Raw genomic sequence first — 21,370 nt, 5'->3', positions numbered from 1 at the left:
ATAGTAAGCACATTAATACTGACTGTATCTCATATGTGTGCTCTGTGGAGAGCTGCTGATTGTGCCTTTGCTTTGTAGACCTCTAGTGCTGGAGTCATGGATCTAGATGTTGATGATCTATACTGTTCCAAAACTGCAGAAGCTATGTTAGGTACTGTTGCCCTGCTCTTCTCAATATTAGGAGTTCATGTTAGTAGTTTATGCAACCTAATGTCTAAACATTCAAAATCATCAACTTTTTCTAGAACCATACCCCCATAATCAGGCTACTTTGAAAGAACGTATGTGGTCTGATTGCCATATGCTTTGTTTTTTGAGTATTGACATCTAGACCTGGTTGAGTAATAATAATCTTTAAATTTGTTAACCCAGTTTTGCAGCCTCGCTCTGGTTCTCAAGATTAGCATAGTATCATCTGCAAAAAGAAGGGCTGGAATTGGTATATCATCTGGTTTCAGGGAATCGTGGACAAAGTCACTGGGAAATTTAAAAGCATCATTGATATGAAAACATCATTTGTTGGGTTTTCATATGGTTTAAATCTCAACGTTTTAATATGACTCAATTCAATGCCAAATATATTTCTACAAATACAAAAACATCTTCCATGATTCTTGTGAACTTTTTAACTGTCAACAGCATTTTTCTGTGGTTAAAGCTTTAAAAGCTGCATAGTTCTTTCTACTCACCTCGGTTTTGGCCCAGAATGGAACAGAAATAAACTTCACCTGTAGCTTTCTGAGGAATGTCTTTTCCTTTGTTTTGACTTTTAGCTAAGCTAGTTGCATCATATAATCTTTAATAACAATGTGCTAGTAAACTCTTGAATATATTTTTATTGTTTTTACCTCTTTTCCAGAGCGAGGTCTGGAAATAACAATATCACTTTTGGGCCACCCAGTCCAGGTACTGTTGTCCTCCAGTGCTACCAAGTTTATGCCCTAGTCTTTCATTTTTTATGTTTTATTTATACTTTTACGTATGTATCAATTCAAACTCAAGCAAGCGCCAGTTACATCACCATTGGTTACATACATGCAGTGCATTGAATCTTTGTAAACAGTCTCACAGTAATAGACCATAGCCATTCTACAGGGCCAACTATGACAGCGCAATACAGTAGTGGCATCGAAGTGGAAGCCCTGGCTCTCTGGATTAATACTGCGTGCTGCAAATTCGTGTTAATCGTAAACTTGCAACCTGCTATGTAGCAAACGGTCGATTCATGTGACATATGCATATCAATAGTTCTCTTCTGTTCTCCCTCTGGTTCACGTCTCCTTTCCAACTAAGTACCTATGATAGGGTTCCCAGTACTTTTTGGGCCAACACTTTGGGGGAATTCTTTCATTGTATATGTCTAGCTGAATGCTATTCTTTTAAGATCGGTAAAGGTCCATGGTTCCATCTCGTAGCTATCCTGCGTTATGCCAGCAGCATACCCATTGAGACCAGACATCTGCTTTCTTTCGCAACTTCCCTGTCGTATCCTAGGAGGGCCAAGAGTGGTGTGCGCTCCACGATAACCTCCAGCTCGGTAAACACGCTCCCCTAAAACATTGTATGCCCGGGCAAGCCCATGCCATGTGTAAAAAGCCAGCTTCTACCTCTCCACGTCTGAGGCAATATGAGGTGTCACGTAGCCCATATCTGAATAGCCTAAGGGACGTGCAGTATGTCCTGTTGATGTATTTGAAGTAGGCCAAACAGTGCAGTCTGTTTAGTGATATGTTTCGTGTCACCATACAGCAGTACCACCACTGCGCATCTGTGAACTGTGTCCCTTTGCCATTCCACCCTGGATTTCGTTAACCCCGTCCCTCGTGCCTCATGTGCGTATGCGTTTCATCTAGTCACTAGATTTCGGGGCTGGGTATCTGCAATGACCATGGAAAGTTCTTGCATTTCAGGTTGGTTCCTGCAACTCTTCCCCAATAGGGTGCGCGTAGTGTGGCGTGCCCTGTTGTACTGATTACTGCATGAGTGGGATAGTTTCCTGTATCTGTTCCTTGATTGCTGCCCAAGTATACATTACCCCCCTCGCTAAAAAAAATCTCCCAATGCCCTAGTCTTTTGTGTTGGTAACCCTTGAAGAACTGTGTTGTGCTCGTCCAGTGTCTTGATCTTGAGTTATTTTTTACTTACATATAAAACTTCTCAAGTGCAATTGTCTTTTATGCTGTATGTACTTATGACCCCTTCTGATATGCACCTAGCAGTCCTAAAAATGTTGTGCTGCCATGTTAACCCTAAACTGCTGAGGGTTTTTGCTGCCCCAGGCCTGAGCTCTATTTTTAACGTTTGGGACACTTTGTAATTGTGCCTTTAGATCCCCCCCACCCCCAAAAAAAGGTATCTATGCCATATTTACATATATTGTTCTCCACATTCTAAATGTACCCATGGTCTGTGTATTGCCCTGAAGAGAACTGCGGAAAAAGCCAAAATATAGCAAGACTTTTTTCTCGAAAAAGTGGGAAATAAAATTGCTCTGTGTAAGTATTATTTTTCTACAAATGATGACAAAAGGTTTACTGTGCTATGGGTAATATCTTCACAGCTGTCCGAAACAAGAAGAGTTATAAGAAAATATATATTTTCTTACCACAGTTGTTTTTCTTTCTTACGGTTAGTCAATTTTTTATATTTTTTGTCATATAATTTCTGCCATGGAGTTTGTGGTGTAAACAGGTGTGGAACCCATTGGTGAACCCAGAAATCTGTACATTTCTGGATCTAAACAAAATTCAAAATTCAGCAATAGGTCTTTGTGTTGATTGCTCATGATGTAGGAAGCTGGCTCTGTATATATTATATCATAGTGAGATATAGTGTGCACAGAGTCCAGGGATTCCCCAGAGGCTTAACAGAGGCTAAAGTAGATAATACTAATGTTCTCTTTTGTGGTAGTGTGGTCAAGCAGTTAGGCTTATCCGACTGTAGTGCAAAGCATTTGTTTTACACACAAAGACAATAGAAGGAGCACACACTCAATGACTCAACTCCAGACCAATGGCTTTTATATAGCAAAAATATATTTTCTTAATTTATTTTTAGAACCACAAGATTCAAATAGCAGATAAGTACCTTAAAAGATTCGTATTTCACACAGCTGTCAACAGTACTTTGTTTGAAATAGATAAGTAATACAGTTTTTGAAATATTGGCAGTAATCTGTTTTAAAAATGGACACAGTGCAATTTTCAGAAACAGCTCCCGGGGGGAAGAAAAGTTAGATCCTTCTGCAGGTAAGTACAACACTTACAGTTTCAGTCTCCGGGTTTCAGGAAGTCCAGTTTACCCTGAACACCCACCACCAGCAACACAATTGGGAACGATTTTTTTAATTTGATTTCTTTGTTGACCTTGGTGAAAAATGTCAGTTGATTCTCTATGGAGTGCATATTTTGTACCAAAATTTCAATTATCCAAATTTCTGTTAAGATTGCCTTGAGCATTGGTTTAGCAGATGTAGAAATAGATGATTGTGTGGATTAATCCTTGGTATCCTCTGGGCATGATGTATGAGGTAGGGAGAGCCAGTGTGTTAGTTGTCTTATGTACTTCATGTTTTGAATCTTTGCTGTGCTGTTGAATGAAGTCTAAAGGCTGGAAGGGATTACAGGTATGACCGTTGAACTCTAGCCTGTAGTTTGTTACACCTAAGAGGCAGTTTCTGTTTGTTTATTTTTATTGGTCCAAACATTCTTTCTTTGCAGTTATATTCTGTTGTTTTGTGCTCTGGTGGATGTTGTAGCTTCTACATTAGATTGAGTTATTTCAGTCTGTAGAATATGTAAGCTTCTCAGGGATAATTAAGTGCCCTTGCCAGAATTAGGTTGAAGTTAAGTGTGCTAAGCTTGTATGAATAGATTGATGGTTATTCCCTGCCACTTCCTTGGCTGATTCATTTGGAGCAATCCTTACATTCTCATTTACATGGCTTGGTCAGTCCAACTCTTGCTTGATGGCTAATTCTCAGGACTCTTTTTCTGTTTCTTTATGTATATAAAATATATATATTTTCTATAATATTATTGATTGAAAGAAATTTGACTTTCAATTGAAGTACTGCCTTCTCCCTTCTGGTTGACCCGCATTTGCATTTTCTAGGTGAATGTTTCGATTCTAGTCCAAAGCAAAAGCTTTTGGCACTACAGTTATTTTGTTGTCATTGAATTATTTGAGCAATTAAAAATGTGTATACCAGAGAACCTTCAGATTACTAACATGCAAACGTTTTCAATATTCACAGTTCAAGTACTGAAATAATAACTCCACTTGGGGCCACCACTCACATTTATCACTACAGGACGCAGTCTATTGGGAGGTGGGGAAGTTTAAGGGTTCAATTAGCTTTAACTGTCAATTTAGGGATTTGTGAGGGTCTTTCATAAACAATAATTTTAAGATTGTTTATACATTAGCTGTAGCTCACAACTTTCAGAAAATCTTTCCAATAAAAGTATGCTTTCATGCAAGGTTGAGCTAAGACAGCTTGGTTAAGAAGTACATTGAGTTAATGGGGAATGGGAAATTTAAAAGGGACAGAGGTAGTACATAGAACATTTAAATTCTACTTAGATCATCTATTTCGAACTCTGTGCATACACATTGGAATATAATAGTGCAGAAGAAATATGGAAAATGTTGGTATGTACTGGGGTGTATGGTCAAGGACCTAGTGAGCAAGTGTCTGAGAAATTATGTCATTTTGTCTTGCAGAATTTCATGATATTCAATGTAAATTTTGAGAAACTCCTTTGTAGCAAAATGTTTGGTGTGGGATATTACACCACTTTTTTCTTTCCTATTTTTTTTTATTTTTTTTAGCACAAGTGCACACCTCATATAAGTCACATGAGATCCTGATAGGATACTGATTCAAATAGAACATGTCTCTCGGTGAAACATTCACTTGTTTGATATTGCCTGGTGCTCAGCTTTCTATTTTTTAGGTGATGCAAGGCCAGTAAGGGACTATAGCAGAGTTATCTGATGGTACAGCAACATTCTATCAGACTTTGAGACATTTGATCCCCTGGACTTCAAAATGAAGTAGTCTCTTTATGGGGGTAGGATGTGTTTCTCCGATGCCAGCAAGCAGAGTTTTGCTTCTGTTGAATCGAGATGGGGCTAGTGTTAAGGCTGATTAAAAAAAATACATAGATAATAAAAGGTATTGAGCACTGGGCATAGTCACAGGACAGAATCTGTGCACTGTATCCGCTTGGTATTGACAAAAATACTTGTGCATACATCTGGAAAGAGTTTGGTGTGCAAGACATGGGCCTACGGCATTGCCTATGCCCAGCACAATGTCTAATGCCCACTTGACATAGCTGCATACCATGCCCTGTGGACATGGGAAATGCACAGAGAATAAGGCTTTATATGCACATCACCTACATAATATACCTCAAGGCTGGAAGTGATTTCAGGTATGATCTTTGGACTCTAGCGAGGTAGTTATTAGCACATCAGAAGCAGTTTGTTTATTTTTATCAGTCCAAAATGTGTTTTCTTTTTCTGCAGCATTCTGTTGTTGTGTGCAAGCTAAACTGTTTTCTTGTGGCTGTTGTTTTCTTTATATCTTCTACATTAGATCATTTCAGTATGTAGAACATATAAACTTCTCTGGGATAATCGTTTATTGTGCTTGCCGGAATACGGTAAAACACAGGGGTTCTGCAGGTTTTTGTGGATTACCATATAGGTGCTGCTGGAAAATATTCTGGATTCCCACTTTTTTTCATGTGAATCCATTTAGGTTTTATACAGGAGCTTTTCATCTTCATAGTATGTTATCTTAACATATGTTTAATGCTCATCATCATCCACTTGGGGATTCTAATGCCTGATGTAGGAGTTAAAAAAGCCAGGTTTTGAGTTCCTTATGAAACATAAGATGATTAATTAGGCATTTGAGATCCAGTGTTAGCTTGTTCCTGAATATAGATGTGAAATGTGAGACAGGAAAAAGAGCAGCCATCCAAACATGCTCTACGTATGACGGGGACCTCTAAAAGTTTCTGGGAAGATGCCCTAAGATTACGAGCCGAAGGTAGTGATTGAAGATGTTTTTATATTAGTTTGGTCCTATCTTATAAATCGCTCTCTGTGTTAGTCAGAGTGCCTCAAAGACTGAGCATTTCTTTATGGGTAGTCAGTGAAAGGTTTTGAGATTGATAGAGATGGAGGAGAATGGACGTTTTAGGATGAGTCGTGCTGCCGCATTTTGGTCTGCTTGAAGTAGGTGAATGAGATAATTTGACAAGTCGAGGTGTAATTCTTGACCATAGTCCTGTGGAGAGGTGATTAGAGCGTGTATAGCCTGTACATCTTATCAGATCTGGGAGCAAAAGGAAGGAATTTCTTCAGCTTGCGCAATAAATTAATAGCACGCACTGGGCTCCTGCTCGACTTAAGTTTCAAAAGATAACTTGGCTAATGTCACCGGACAGCGGGTAGGTCCTATATCTAACGGTCACCATTCAGGCGACCACGAGATTAATTTCTGTCCAAATAGTAAGACATAGTGTTTTTTTTTTTTTTTTTTTTTTGCAGTTAAGCTTTTCTACGATTTGCTTGCATCCAAGAAGCGACATTAATCTTCTCCACTGGAGATTAGTTTTGGTATAGATTAGCTCTTCCAAAAAGAGATTGCTCTTTTTGTCATCAGCGTACAAGATTAACTCAAATCCAACAGAGGGCACCAAAGATGCTAGTGGGATCAGATAAATATTGAACAGTGTTCAGGACTTATGCTCGCAAACATCCAATGCACACACAGAAACAGATCAGGAGAATAAGCCTCAAGGATGTGGGATTCCTATTGCCTGATGCCCAGGACATATTGGTTGGGGGTCAAGGGCAACAAGTTTCATTATTAGGGTGAGTGCTGTAAATAAATGTTTTAAGGTCACACTGCACTACTGACAGTGGTTCCAGTTAAAAAAAAAAAAAAAAAAAAAATGTACACATATTTGAAAAGTTTAACAATATGAGACGAAGTATAATGCTCCCAGAATGCTCTCTTATTAGATGCAAACGTTTGCAGAAGCATGTAGGCAAGAATGATGATTCTTTGCTTTTAAAATAAAATGTTCAGAACAAAACGCAAGTTGGAAAAAAAACATTTTGCTACTGTGAAATTTTAGGTGCTATTTTTTGAATAGTCATTTAGTAAAAATTAGTATTTCCCAAAAGTATTCCTAATAGAAAATCAGTGTAACCATTTTCAACAAGATTATGGGAAGCATGAAAATAAACTAACACTGGTAAAGCCAACCAATCCAACATTTTTTGTGAGTCTTTTAGTTTTGCCAATGTGTGCCTTGTGTTGACATGGCTTTTTTAACACTTTATTGTTGTGGGAGCTACCAGGCCCTCACCATTGTAACAGACACTGGCAAAAACAACGTTTTTGGTTTCAAAAAGCACACATTGCCACCAGTGGAGTAACAAAGGCCCGCAGCCCCCCTCCAGGGTATCCACTCAACAACGCACCTGCCCTAAGTGAGTCCGAAGGGGTGGTCCTCCATGTTCTTTGCAGGGATGCTGCCCCTCCCTGTTTCGTTACGCTGCTGATTGCCACAGTAGGTCCTGGCACTGAACATAACGAAACTGTAAAAGATCTCCTACAAGATAAGTAGGTAACCTGAAGGTAAAGTGAAGGCCCAACACCCTGGCTTCCTTTAAAAAGACGGCTGAACCCTAGTTGGAGGGATCATCAAAGTGAATGTTGTAGTCACCTGGAATGGAAAATTTAGTGTATTTCATTATATGAGGGGGTAAACACATCCATCAGAGAGTTTATGTAGTAAAGTTCTCAAAAAGACTTCAAATCACAGATTCCTCACCTTAACCGGAACATCTTTAGCAGTACCTATGCACACCAGTAGATGGTATTGATCAGCTTTATGTTGGTATATTAAGTAACTTTGTAGTGCCCATATAAGCACCATTCCGGCATGCTAACATCAGTTGCTTTTTGTCCGTGCCAACAACATGCTACCTCAGTGATTTTCTCACCAATTTTCTCCAACCTTTTTGTTGACAATTTTTGAGCTTTTGCTCCCAGTGTGCTAGGGACATATCACCTACAAAACCTCAAAGTTTAAACCTTGAGGCAATGTCATTGACCGTTGTCTGTGTCTGATACCCACTTGATCTGTCTCTGGTGCCTGGGTTTGGGCCGCAGCCCCAAAGCCTGTCAAGGACAAGTTGATGCACCTCAAGGCAATTCGTGAACAGGCAATGAAGCTCCTGCCGACACAGCAGAAGAAGCCTCTGGGCCATTACTTGTCCAAGGAAGATTTCTGAGGCTAGTCTCAAAGCTGTTTCTGCAGCAGGAGATCTTCTTAGCCGCTGAGTTACTGCCAGCCGGGCCCTCTGGATCTGTACACATAACCGGACTGATGCCGACACGGGTTCCTACTTCCACCCTAGCTCCCTCCAATCAGGCTCCATGCCAGACACCACTGGCACCGCTCGACACCCAGCCTGTCATCATCCCCGAATCTAAGATGGTACCCCCACAGGGGTCTTTAGCCTACAGCTGCCAGCAGTCAAGATCAAGACCAGTGTCTTGAGAGAAGAACTTCACCCTGGAGCGGGTTTTGGTGAACCCTTGCTCCCATTCAATGAAGCCCTTACCAACGTTCTCCTGGGGGGGATGGTGAGGGCCAAACCTTTTACAGGGGCTCCTCTACACCACATGATTGCCTGACACCGTTGTCCCTCATCAGGAGACCCAGCCTTCCATTTTCTCCTCCACCAGCCTAGCCTAGCCTAGCCTTGAGGTCGGTGAACACTGCATGCCGCTTGGGCTGTTACTCCCATGCATTGTGGGACTGTGCCGCATAGCAGCTTCCCAAGGTGGACAGAGCCCTCAACTAAGCCCTACTTGATGGTCAGGATGCAGCAGAGTTCATCATTGGGTGTGGGCTGGGTGGTACCTACTCCATAGGCAGGGCTATGGCTTCTACGATGAAGCTGTGTTGCCATGCCTTGTTGCGGTCCACTTGGTTCTTGTCCCTCATCGACATGCCCTTTTGCTCCCGTCTGTTTGGCGACAAAACTGATACTGCACTGGAGTAAGGTCACTACCAGATTTCTGTGGCTTTCCCAATCTGCCTGGTCCCAGCAGCAGTCTTTCTTCCCTACTGCCGATGTGGCTGGGGCAATTATGGGTGTCTTCAGTACCACTCATACCTGCCAGTACAGCAACCTGCCCAATCTTTTTGTGGACAGGGTTACGGATCCCAAAGAGGATGCAAGAGCAAGGCCCAGCAAGCTGTCCAGTCCCCCATCCCTCCAACAGCCCAGCCTCTATAGTGCACCCTCCATCCAACACAGCCATCCCATTGGAAGCAGGATCAGGTATCATCTGCTCCAATGGCCTGCAGTTACCTCCGACAAGTGGGTGATTCAGATTGTGCAGAAGGGGAACACTCTACTATTTGTGGACTTCCCATTGCCATCATCCCAAGTACTGCTGACGGAGGACCATCCTTGTATTGTGGCGAAGTGCAGGCTTTTCTAGCCAAAGACACTATTGAGAGCATGCCTGCTCAGAAGTAGGTCCTGGCTGCTATAGTTCATCTTCGGAGGTTGGGGGTTCCAGTCTTTCCCCTTACCTGGACAACTGCCTACTGAAGGTGGGCTCGCCCCAGACAGTTGTCACCTACCTCCAGAATACGACAAACCATTTGCACTCCCTGTGTTCACTATCAACAGGACTAAGTTGCACTTGATTCCTTCTCAGATGCTCCCTTTCTTTGGAGCTGTTCTGGATTCAGTGCAGTTCAGGTACTGTCCTCCAGAGTAGAGTCTAGGTTATTTTGACTGTGATCCCAATGTTTCAGCCTCAGTTCTGGATTTTGACAAGACTGCTGGGTCGGATGATCTCCTGCTGGTAAAGCACTCCAGACGGCATATGTGGGCTCTGCAGTGGGAAGTTTCTAAGTCACAGTGGGGCTCAGCACTAGGGGAACCTCTCCGACCTTTTCCAGATTTCAAAGGAGAGTACAAAATATCTGCAGTGGTGGCTGATGAATTATGATTGTGTCAGCGGCATACCCCTCTCTCTTCCCCACCCACAGCTGACAGTGATGACTAATGTAGCACTTCTGGGTTGGGGCGGCCACCTCGGAAGAGGTGAAGATCAGAGGAATCTAGTGTTCAGTGGAATTTCAGCTCCAGATCAGCCTTCTGGAGCTGAGGGTGATCTCTTTGGCATTGAAAGCCTTCCTCCTATCCATCAAAGGAAGGCTGGTCCAGGTGTTCAGACAACACCACTGCGATGTGAAATTGCAACAAACAGGGTGAAGTGGAGTCTTGAACCCTGTGCCAGGAGGCTCTGCACCTCCAGACTTGGCTGGCACAGCACCTGGCTGGTTTATTGAACGCCACCATGGATGAACTCAGTTGGCGACCATGGGTGAACTCAGTTGGCGATGCCTTGCGAATCACGAATTGCAACTGCATGGCGCAAGGTCTCTTCCTAGAATGGGGAGATCCTTGCCTCAATCTGTTGGAGTTCACGACTCCTTTGCACCAATACTACTCCTGCCTTGAGTTCTCAAGATCAGGATCGGCCGGGCCCAAGTCCTGATTGGGCTCAGAGAGTATAGTATCCAGTTCTCCAGCACATCAGCATTTGTCCTGCTATCATGCTGCCCCTTTAGAAGGGTCTCCCATCGCATTAACATGGCAGGAGACTGCACCCAAACATGTGCACACTCCATCTTCATGCATGGAGTTTGAGTGGCGACAGTTGCGAGTGTTCCATCTTCCTCCTGAGGTTTGTGAGGTCATCTTGGCTGCAACTACCACCTTCACTTTTATGAACGCCTAGGGGGCGCACTGCTGAAGCCAAATGGAAGCACAGCAAACTAAAATTCCCTGTGGCCCACGATGAATCACAGGTAACCCCTGCGGGCTCAGAGGATGGGGATGTGAAAGTATCCTGCTCCCGAGGTTTGTTAGGTCTTCTTGGCAGCCTGGCAGCTCTTCACTGAAAGTGCAAACAGCTGTTGAGATAGTTTTGTGCCTGGTGTTCCTCACGTCATGTTGAGCCCCTTTTTGCTCCGCTGTCGGAATTGTTGATGTTTGTTTTAACCTTAGCCCAGCAAGACCTTGCCCTGGGAATTGTTAAGGGGTGCTTGTTGGCCATTTCAGCTTGCCTGTAGTTGCTGGACCAACTCTCCCTGTTTAAGTTTCCAGTTGTAACTCTTTTTTTTTTTTTTTAAACGGTTTTCGACATTTGTTTTCTTGTACCCCTTTTGTGATTCCTCAATGGGACCTCAATTTGGTATTCACATTTCTCATGTGTTCCCCATTCAAGCAACTATACATCTGTCCTCTGCATCTCTTGGCTGTCAAAACGGTCTTTTTAGTGGCCATTACATCAGACAGAAGGGTTAGCGAGCGTCAGGCTCTGTTGGTTCACCATCTTTACACCAGCTCTATCCCTGATAAACTGGTCTCCTGGACTCGTGCCTGCTTTCTGCCGTAGGTAGTCACCCCCCTTCATGTTGGTCAGAGTATCTGTCTGTCTACTTCTTTTGCTCCACTTCATCCCTTCAAGGAGGTGGAGAGACTCCAACCGCTAGACCTGACGAGAACTCTCTCATTCTGCGTTTATCACACCAAAGACCATTGGGTGGATGATCAGCTCTTCATTGGGTTCTCAGAAGCGAAAAAGGACAAAGCTGTGCTGATGCTGACCATCTCTTGATGAATTGTGCTGTGCATCAAAATCTGCTTCGCATTAGCCAAGAAACAGCCTCCTGGGGATTTGTGGGCCCATTTCACCAGGGCTAATACTGCATTGGCATGCAGCCTACCTGTCCAGAGCATCTGTCAAGCCGGTACGTGGGCAACACTCCATATGTTTACAAACACAGTGAGGTCTGTCGATACTGGCATTACGCTTGTTTGGTCCTCCAGGACTTTTTCATCTAAGCCAGTTTGCAGACCCACCTCCAAGGAGGATATTGCTTTTGTATCTAGTATAAGTTGAGGGATCCGCTGTTAGAAGTCTCTGTAAGAAGAATACGTTTCTTACCTTAAGTAACACTTTTTCTGGTAGAGACTCTGTGTAACTGCCGATTCCTCACCGATCCTCCCCACTCTGTGAGCTGAGCTCTTCACTTTAAGGATTTCATTAATCATTGCACACTGGTGAGAGATAGGTTTTTAAGTGCCTCTGTGTTTTTGGTGCAGTAATAGTCACTAAAGAAACTAATGTCAGCTCTCTGAGTGGCACTTATATGGGTACTGCAACATCACGTCTGGCGCAGACACCAAAACTGAGCCATTTGAAGCCACCTACTGGCGCTCAGAAGAACCTCTCAAGGTTTTCAAGATCCAGTCTGACGACTGTGGCGTATTCTAAGGTGAGGAATCTGCGGTTAGAGTCTCTACTAGAATTGTTTTACCGAAGGTTAACTTGTCCATCTTATAGAGACTTCTAACAGCCGATCCCTCACCTCACAATAGATACAAAATCAGTATCTGGTAACTTTTTCTGTGGGGCGCTTTGGGTGGTAAAGGAAGGCTCCAAAGAAGGGGGAATTATGGTCAGCCTTGAGGGAGAATATCAATACTTCACCTGTGGAGGAGGCTCAGTGACGGCGGCGCAAGTCGCGGAGGAACGGAAGATATCTAAACCGCCTTCTCTTTTGCCTGGACGGTCAGAAAGCTAAATAATATAGCCATAGGGAATTGCAAAAGCTAATTCAATGTTTGAAGAATCACACAGCCAGGTTTCTGTTAATAAAAACGCATCAGGGTTCTTGGTCAAGTATATCATTGTGGCGTTTGGGGAAGGATTGCATGCAAGTTAAGAGAGCATTGGGACGTTCATGTTCCAGTCGTACATTATTAGTATTAAAATTGGGTTAATCATATAAAGTGATGATGAATGAAGTGTATTGACAGCTTGGAAGGTCAGATAATTGAGTTGGAGCAGAACTCAATTTTTCAATTGAGTGAAGTTCCATGGCGTAGTAGGCGTAAAGAAGGAAAAGCATAGAAGGTAGAGTTTCTTGACGCTAGAGGTAACACAGCTGCCTGTTTTAAATTGTCCGTCCTTTTCTCTGTCTGCACTGCTTTTTTTGTAAGCTTATCAAATCTCCTTTCAAGTTTAGTCCTTGACCTTTCTCTGCTTCCTGGTGTTACCATGAACCGCTCCTTACTGTGGAGTTTGAGCCTACTGTTTTGGCTCAGACCTATATGAGTCAGTATGGAATCAACAGATGCACCCTACTATTCACTGGGACGTGCATGAATCTGTACAGTGGCCTTGTACTCATTATTACACTAATTTCTAATTATCCACACTATTATTTAAAATAGAAACTTATCTGCTAAATTACAGGGTCACCAGCCCCATTTACAGTGGTGATAAGATGAAAGAGGTAGAAACTGTATACAAAAACGGATCTTAAGCCCATTCTGATGGCCACCATTAGTCTGAGGTAGGTGTAAAAGCATGGCAAACATTTTCTCAGTCTTTCTACCGGTTAGTGAACCCCTATCAAAAAACTTGCCAGTTAGGTTGGCCAAAACACCCAGATAGCTCAATAAAGCTGTAGGCTGCTTTGCCCATTGTGCACCTTTTCTAGCATTGGAATTTAGCTCTTAAATGGAGGAAGATAGCCCCACACAGCCCATTCCGACACATACATACACAATCTTATTTATGCTATAGACTGTTAATTTGCTTTCTGCTTTTGGTGTTCAAAATGTATTCACTGGCTCAAGTGACACTTTCTAATATGCTATACTGGACATAAGCACCACACAGTGTGCATTTTATATTTTTGTACAAAGTTTTTGCAGCATGCATAAATCTCACTCCTGTGTCTTAATGCTGAATTTTTTTTGAATGGGGACCATTTAACCATGGTTCATTTTATTTATTTTACAGGTGTATACCATTCATCCTGCCTTCACTTTCCTTGTGATATCTGGGCCTCTTGTTTACACAGCGATTGCAGTCACAAATGTTATTAGGGTGAGCAGCCTCCACCGTGGGAAGGATCCTACAGTTTTGTCTGTGCAGCCATATTTTACTGCCCCAGACACCAAGTACCAAGTTCAGACAGGTGAGCTATGTTCTTTTCTGTCAGTTGTCATCTAATGGACTGTTCTGACTACTAAGTGTAACTGTATGGCCAGGAATGATCTAGAAAGGGAATGTATTATATCAAAATGGTCTTTAAAAGCCAGAAAGTGCATATCCTACTCTCACAAATACCTTCTGGTAAAAACAATTTGTGTGTTGTGATAGTGTGGAGGTTAATACAATCAGGTGCGCATTGGACTTCCATTCCCTCTTTCGCCATTGACTTGACATCTGTGCTTGATGCCTCACTTTGGGATTGCAGCATAACCCATGTCACTCACCACCATGTTTCTCATACTGCACTGACCACTGCCCATTCCTACACTCCTACTCAAACACTTTGTGCACATATTGCAGTGGTCCGTACTCCGGCATTGCAGACCTCATTATGCACCACAACCTCAATGCACTCTTCACCACAGAAATCTGACTCACTCCCACACAAGATAGGCTTTCACCGTGTATCCTTGGCAAACACTCTAAATTATGTGGCACTTTACATGCAGTTTTTCTACTCTTTAAAACCCAGTAAGACCACCTTCTACCTCTTCTGCACACTGTGGACAGAACAAGGACTTCGTAGATAAAGCATCTGAGTTCCACACCATCTCATCCATTCAGCCACACTAATCACCCTCCTCAGGGATATCAACCTTCCCAGCAAATAAAGCACAGAGAAACCAAGATTTACCTCTGTCTTATCAACATGCGCAACATGGTACAGTATGTCACACAGCCCCATCAAAGGCCAGAAACATCCACTGCAGACCACTCTTACCCCTGGATTGACGTTCTCATCATCCTGCTTTTCGCTCAACCAACACATCAAGGCCAGCTAAAGTGAGAACTTTAAACCTTCCACTCATTCAGGGACATCGTTTTCATTGACTACCTATATTATGACCTTAACTCTTTCCCAAACCAGACTCTGTTATATGATGTCAATAAACTTTTCAACAATTTCAAAACATTCCTGTGAAAACACATAAGCGCCCATCGATGAAGCATCCAAGATTAGCAGAATCCTCTTCAAGATAATTGAGCACTGCTTCAACTCCACCCCACAAACCTACCAACTCCACACTCCATTGATAATTCAATTTCCATCTACCTTTTTATCAATGAAAACACATTTATCCAACAACATATCAACATCTCCAAGCCTACTTGTCTCCGTCCCGCTGTGCAACATCCCACAGTGGTCATCCTTCAGCCTACTCATGCTTACAAGTTTCACACCGACATTCTCAACCCTCTTACAGTTACATCCTATGAAAACAGAAGATCTATCCTTCATCACTGCCTTTTTAAGAGAAACTCTCACCACTTCTAAACATCATTGCCTCCCTCACACAAGGCATCTTCTCAAAAGGCTTCAGGACTGGCCACATCATACTTCTCTTTGAGAAACCCACTTACGTGCCCCATGGCCTTGCTAGCTATTGGCCCATAGTACATCTTCTCTCCATCAGAAAAGAGCATTGAAAAAGTACTTGACTCTCAACTCCAATAACTCAACAGCGCTTTGTGCACAATATTATAATATCTAGCCCACCTAAGGTTATCATGCTGGTTGTATATTCATCCTGCCCAATGCCATCTTCAACCTCTGTGTTGGAGCCCCTCAGCTTTTTCTCAACAACTGCAACATCAACATTGCCTCCACCTCTTGCAGTCCTGGAATGTCCCAACACCTACTTGAAACTAAACCCCACCAAGATTAAATTGCTCCTACTCACCAGGAACAACAGTAAACAGCGTATTTAATCCTCGCTCTGTGATATGAACTGGGGTGGCTTTAACCTACAAGAAGCGACTCACATTTACCATTGACACCAGCCTATCCCTCGGTGAACACATTGCACTGAAGACCATGATTAAATTGTGCCAGTTCTCCATTCAATTAAAAAAAAAGTGAAACTGTCCTGCTCAAATTAATATGATAACTACCATTCAAACCCCTATACTACATGATTTCAATGCCTTGCTCTGTGGCCTCCCAGACAGCACACTGCCCAACAATCCAAAAGGTATTTTACACATTGCTACACACCTAATACGGGGTCTGAATAAGTTTGACCATTCCACCCTTTCCTTGATTAAACTTTTAGTGCTCTGTTTGAAGGCTTGGATCGTCTTCAAAATCTGTATAGTATCATCTTGTTAGAAATTGGGTTGTTGGTTGACTGGGGGTGTAAGCCCAGGTCAAGCAGCAGCCACAATCTTTGTCAGAGCAAGTGTCAGGCAAACCCTAAATCATCCTGTACTTACCCTCTGGTAGCTTGGCACAGAGCAGTCCGGGTTAACTGAGAGGCAATGTGTAAAGTATTTGTGTTAAACTTCAAACAATAAAACAGTGAAAATGCCTCACAGAAACATTCAACACGAGGTTATAAAAATACCTATGATTTAAATAAATAAAACAAGACCAAAATTACAAAAACCCAATAAGTAGAACTTGAGTTATGAATTTTTAAAGAATAACTATAAAATAGCTCTTAGAAGCAATAAGTACCAAACAGGGTTATTTGATTGCACCAGAAAGAGACAAAGTCAAACGTCAAGACTGACCGCGATGGAGTGCGGGCCGGCTTCAGGGACCCAGTTAGGCCAGCTGAACCAAAATACCTTGAATCCTGGTTGCAGATCGTTGCGTCTGTTCCGAACCTTGTAGTAGAGGTGATGTGGCAGTTCTGCTCCACGCAGCAGTGGCAATGCGTAGGTTCAGAGATGTGGTGAGGTGGTGTACTAGTTCTTGCTACATCGATGTCGAGGATCCAGGTGCTGGGGCTTACCATGCGAAGACCAATGTCAGGGATGCGTTGTGGTCATGCAGTCGAGGAGATGGTTCGGTGCTGATGAACGCAGAGGCTGCGATGCAGAGTTTCATCTGCATTGTTGAGGCTGTAGTCAATGGGGATGCGAGGAACTTGCGCCAGGAAAAGCGTCACAGTGGAGGATCCAAAGGCAATGGGCCAGTCCCCAGATACGAGGTGCAGCCGCGCTGCGAGTCGGGTTAAATTGGTACCCTAGGCCCACTTTCAAGGGTCAAGGACTTGGGTGTCACCACTGGGCAGGGCAAACTCTAGATGCAGGAGCAGGCTGTTTGGAAGTCAGTAAGTCCCTGAGACTTCGGATCAGGAGGCCAGCCAACTAGTCCTTGGAGTCACTCTGGGTTCAAGTGATGCTGGTCTAGTCCTTCTCACCCAGGAGGGAGAACAGCAGGGAAGCTCAGGCGTCCAACAAAGCAGCAGTCCTGCAGAGTGGCAGTCATTCAGCCACACAGCAGTCCTCCTTCCTGGCAGAGCAGTCACAGGTCCAGAAGTGTACTGAGTTAGGGGTGCCAGAAGTCCAGTACTTATATTCAGTTGGCCCTTTGAAGTGGGAGGGACTTCAAAGACAGGCCTTCCTGCCGAGGCTCCAGATTCGCTACAGTAGGTTATGCAGCTCTTCGGGACAGGACACAGCCTATTCTGATGGATACAACTACCTGTGGATTCCTCACCTAATGAATACTCCCATGGCGCCAGCATTCGACGGAAATCTTCTTACTAGTCTCTGCACGTCGACGAGGACGTCACTCTAGCCCACGCGACGCCGTCTGACGTCATACAGGCAATAAGAGGTCCTCGACGACGTGCGGACGTCAGTTCCCTTTTTTCCGTGCATTCGAAACGGTTATCTTCGAGGGAGCAACTGTTACTTTTTTGGTTACAGTGTATTTTTGCTGCGTAGTCTTTCGCTGTGGTAATAATGTCGCAGAGAAAGTCTGGATTTAAGCCTTGTCGTGAGTGTGGAGGCAAGATGTCGGTGACTGATCCTCATTCCGATTGCCTTTGGTGTTTGAGCTCCGACCACGACGTCTCGACTTGTGATTCATGCCAGCACATGAATCCAAAGGCCCTCAAGGAACGTGAGGCGAAGCTGTTTATGGCTAAATCGAAGGAGAAGCATCACAAGAAGTCTTCTTCTCCAAGACATCGGCGTCATCGAGACTCCCGGCGCCGTAGAGAATCTCGGCATCATTCGAAGGAGACTCGTTCCAGGTCTTCGGATCGGCGCCGAAGGACATGGGAGATCAGTCCCACGGTTACGCCGCATCCTTCGACGCCGTTGCCCTCTCCGGCGTCTCCAACTTCACCTGGACAGGCGTCGGTGATTGAGGTATTGGAGCCTCAGGTGTTTTCTCCGGCGCAGACGCCGAGGCCGGCGTCGGGGTCGCCTCCGAGACAGGCACCTCAGTATCCGGCTTTTCCCACCCCTGGAGCCGATAGTTCCGCATTCTTGAATGCGATGTATACCATCTTCCAACATATGGCTCCAGGGGGTGCTCCGGCTGGGCCTTTGGCCTTTTCTTTGGGTGATCCTGCGCCTCTTCGGCCGGCACCCTTTATGCCCTTTCTCCCTTTTGGGAACGTGGGCTCGGCGCCAGTGTCGGCGCCGGTGGCCGCTCCGGTGGCTTCAGAAGGATTGGCCCCGGGGATTTCCATCCCGTCGACGTCGAAGTCGGGATTTCGGCCTGTGACTCCGGTGGGTCCATCTGCTTCAGCTGCTCTTTTGTCGGCGCCGAAGTTACCTGTGGCGCCGGACGCGGCGTTGGTGGCTTCTGAAGATCGGCGCCGATCTTCGACTTCGGCGGAGGCATTGTCGACTCCGCGTATTGAACAGCGACTTCATTCCAGGAGACGTGCTCTCCGTGTATTAGAAGAGCAGGAGTACCAACGAGCCCTGGAGGAAGGAGAGCTAGAGGACTCTGGTGATGGGCTGCGTGGACTGGAGTCGGCCAGTGGGCTGGACACTTCCCCTGAGTGTGATCTTTCGTCCCCGGGGGAATATACTGAGGAGGCTGCTTCCTTTCATGCAGTGGTACGGAAGGCAGCTAGTTTTTTGGACCTGCCTTTGCCGGTGGTGGAGGCTAAACAAAACCTTTTAACAGAGGTGCTACATCCGGCCTCAGCTGCGGCGGAGCCTCTGTTGCCATTTAATGACGCTCTGCTGGATCCGGTGATAGAGGTGTGGAAGAGGCCGGCATCTTCCCCAGCAGTTCACAGAGCCGTGGCCAGGAGGTATCTGGCGGCTCCGACTGACCCTGGGTTTCTATCTAGGCACCCTACGCCGGAGAGCTTGGTGGTGCAGGCCTCCTGTTCATCCAAGTCAGCGCCTGGTTCTTTCCCGACGGTGCCTGGGGACAGAGATTCAAAGAAGCTAGAGGCGCAGTCGAAGAAGATTTTTTCGTCCTGCAGTCTGGCGTTAAAAGCCACCAATGCAACCTGTATCCTGGGGAGGTATATTCATGCTCTGATGGATGACATTTCCTCATCGTTTACAGAGTTTCCCCAGGGTCTTTTGGATCTTGTCTCAAATGCCCAGGCTGCTGCGACCCAGATTATCCAGACGGGACTGGATACCACCGACTCGGTAGCCAGAGCAATGGGCACAACTGTGGTGGCAAGGAGACAGGCCTGGCTCCGTAACTCGGGCTTTTCTGCAGATGTACAGTCCACATTGTTGGATCTCCCGTTTGATGGGGACAAGCTGTTTGGAGCCAAGGCTGATTCGGCCTTGGAACGTTTTAAGGAGAGCAGGGCCACGGCTAAGTCGTTAGGGCTCCAAGCTCCTTCTTCCACGGCCTCTTCCAGATTTTTCAGGAGGTTTCGTGGATTTGGGCGTGGCTCTTCCTCCTCTTCCTTTCGGGGAAGATATCAGCAACCTGCCTCTTCCCATCCCTATAGATCTTTCAGGGGGAGAGGTAGGGTCCGCACCAGAGGAGCCTCTCAGCAGCACTCTGCCTCTTCCTCATCCTCTGGCGGGGTGCAGCAGGGGAAGTAGCCTTAGGCTTCCACCATTTCCCACTCACTCCTCTCCTGTAGGGGGAAGATTACAGCATTTTCTCACCAAATGGAAGACTGTTACAACGGACACTTGGGTTCTCAGTATTGTGGGAAAAGGCTACACCCTTCCCTTTCGGGAGTTCCCGCCCCTCATCCCGCCCCGCCCTTCTTATTGTTCAGAAGAACACCTCCTGTTGCTAGAACAGGAGGTACAAGCCCTCCTTTCCAAGGGCGCGGTGGAGTTGGTCCCAGAGCAGGAAAGGGGTCGAGGATGTTACTCAAGGTATTTCCTGATTCCCAAGAAGGATGGTCGTTTGAGACCAATTCTGGACTTGAGGATCTTGAATTGGTTCCTCAAGCAGGAAAAATTCAAGATGCTGACCCTAGCACAGGTGCTTTTGGCGTTGAACAAGGAAGACTGGATGGTGTCTGTCGACTTGCAGGATGCTTACTTTCATATCCCGATACTCAAGTCACACAGGAAGTATCTCCGGTTTGTGGTGGGATCGCAACACTATCAGTTTGCGGTCCTTCCGTTTGGTCTTACTTCAGCACCTCGAGTCTTCACGAAGATGATGTCGGTGGTTGCGGCAGAACTCAGAAGGAAGGGGATAGCAGTATTCCCTTACTTGGACGACTGGTTGATCAAAGCCAAGTCCCCGGAGCTTGTGTCGCATCATCTGCAGTCAACAACCCAGTTGTTGTTCGACCTGGGTTTTTCGGTGAACAAGCCCAAATCTCACCTAGAGCCCTCTCAGCGCCTCCTGTTCATAGGGGCAGTACTGGATACAACATTGGGTCGGGCCTTTCCTCCGCCTCAGCGGATTCAAGATATTCAGGATTTGGTTCCAATGTTTCGAAATGGAGCGGTAGTTCCAGTCCTCAAGGTCCTTCGTCTGCTCGGTCTGTTTGCCTCCTGCATTCTGTTGGTCACGCATGCTCGCTGGCACATGAGGGCTCTTCAGTGGTGCCTCCGAAGGCAGTGGTCTCAACACAAAGGGGATCTAGAGAGTACTGTCAAGAGCTCCAGAGATTCTGCTGTGGATTTGAAGTGGTGGATTGCAAGCAACAATCTTTCACAAGGAAAGCCGTTCCAGCAGTCGCCACCAGTGGCCACAGTCATAACGGATGCTTCCACTCTAGGGTGGGGAGCTCATCTGGGGGATCTGGAGATCAAAGGTCTTTGGTCTCCAGAGGAACAGATGTTTCACATCAATCTGTTAGAGTTACGGGCTGTACGTCTGGCTCTCAAGGCCTTCCTCCCTTCCCTTCGTGGTCAGTCGGTACAGGTCCTAACGGACAATACTACCACGATGTGGTACATAAACAAGCAGGGAGGAGTGGGGTCATACCTTCTCTGCAGAGAAGCTCTTCGACTATGGTCCTGGGCAAAGGACCATCA

General features: G+C 45.1%; 1 protein-coding gene across 2 annotated transcripts in view; it reads left to right on the top strand.

The window, feature by feature from the left end:
* KIAA1549 (KIAA1549 ortholog) overlaps positions 1 to 21,370 on the top strand; it is a 664,130-nt gene that overhangs the window by 279,495 nt on the left and 363,265 nt on the right. For both annotated transcript variants that reach the window (XM_069227988.1, XM_069227989.1), the window contains exon 5: positions 13,940 to 14,117. In XM_069227988.1, the coding sequence (XP_069084089.1) occupies positions 13,940 to 14,117 (178 nt within the window). The remainder of the gene's footprint in view (positions 1 to 13,939; positions 14,118 to 21,370) is intronic.

This window comes from Pleurodeles waltl, chromosome 4_1 (genome assembly GCF_031143425.1).
Source record: "Pleurodeles waltl isolate 20211129_DDA chromosome 4_1, aPleWal1.hap1.20221129, whole genome shotgun sequence".
Lineage (NCBI taxonomy): Eukaryota > Metazoa > Chordata > Amphibia > Caudata > Salamandridae > Pleurodeles > Pleurodeles waltl.
This window is presented reverse-complemented; position numbering and strand designations above follow the sequence as displayed.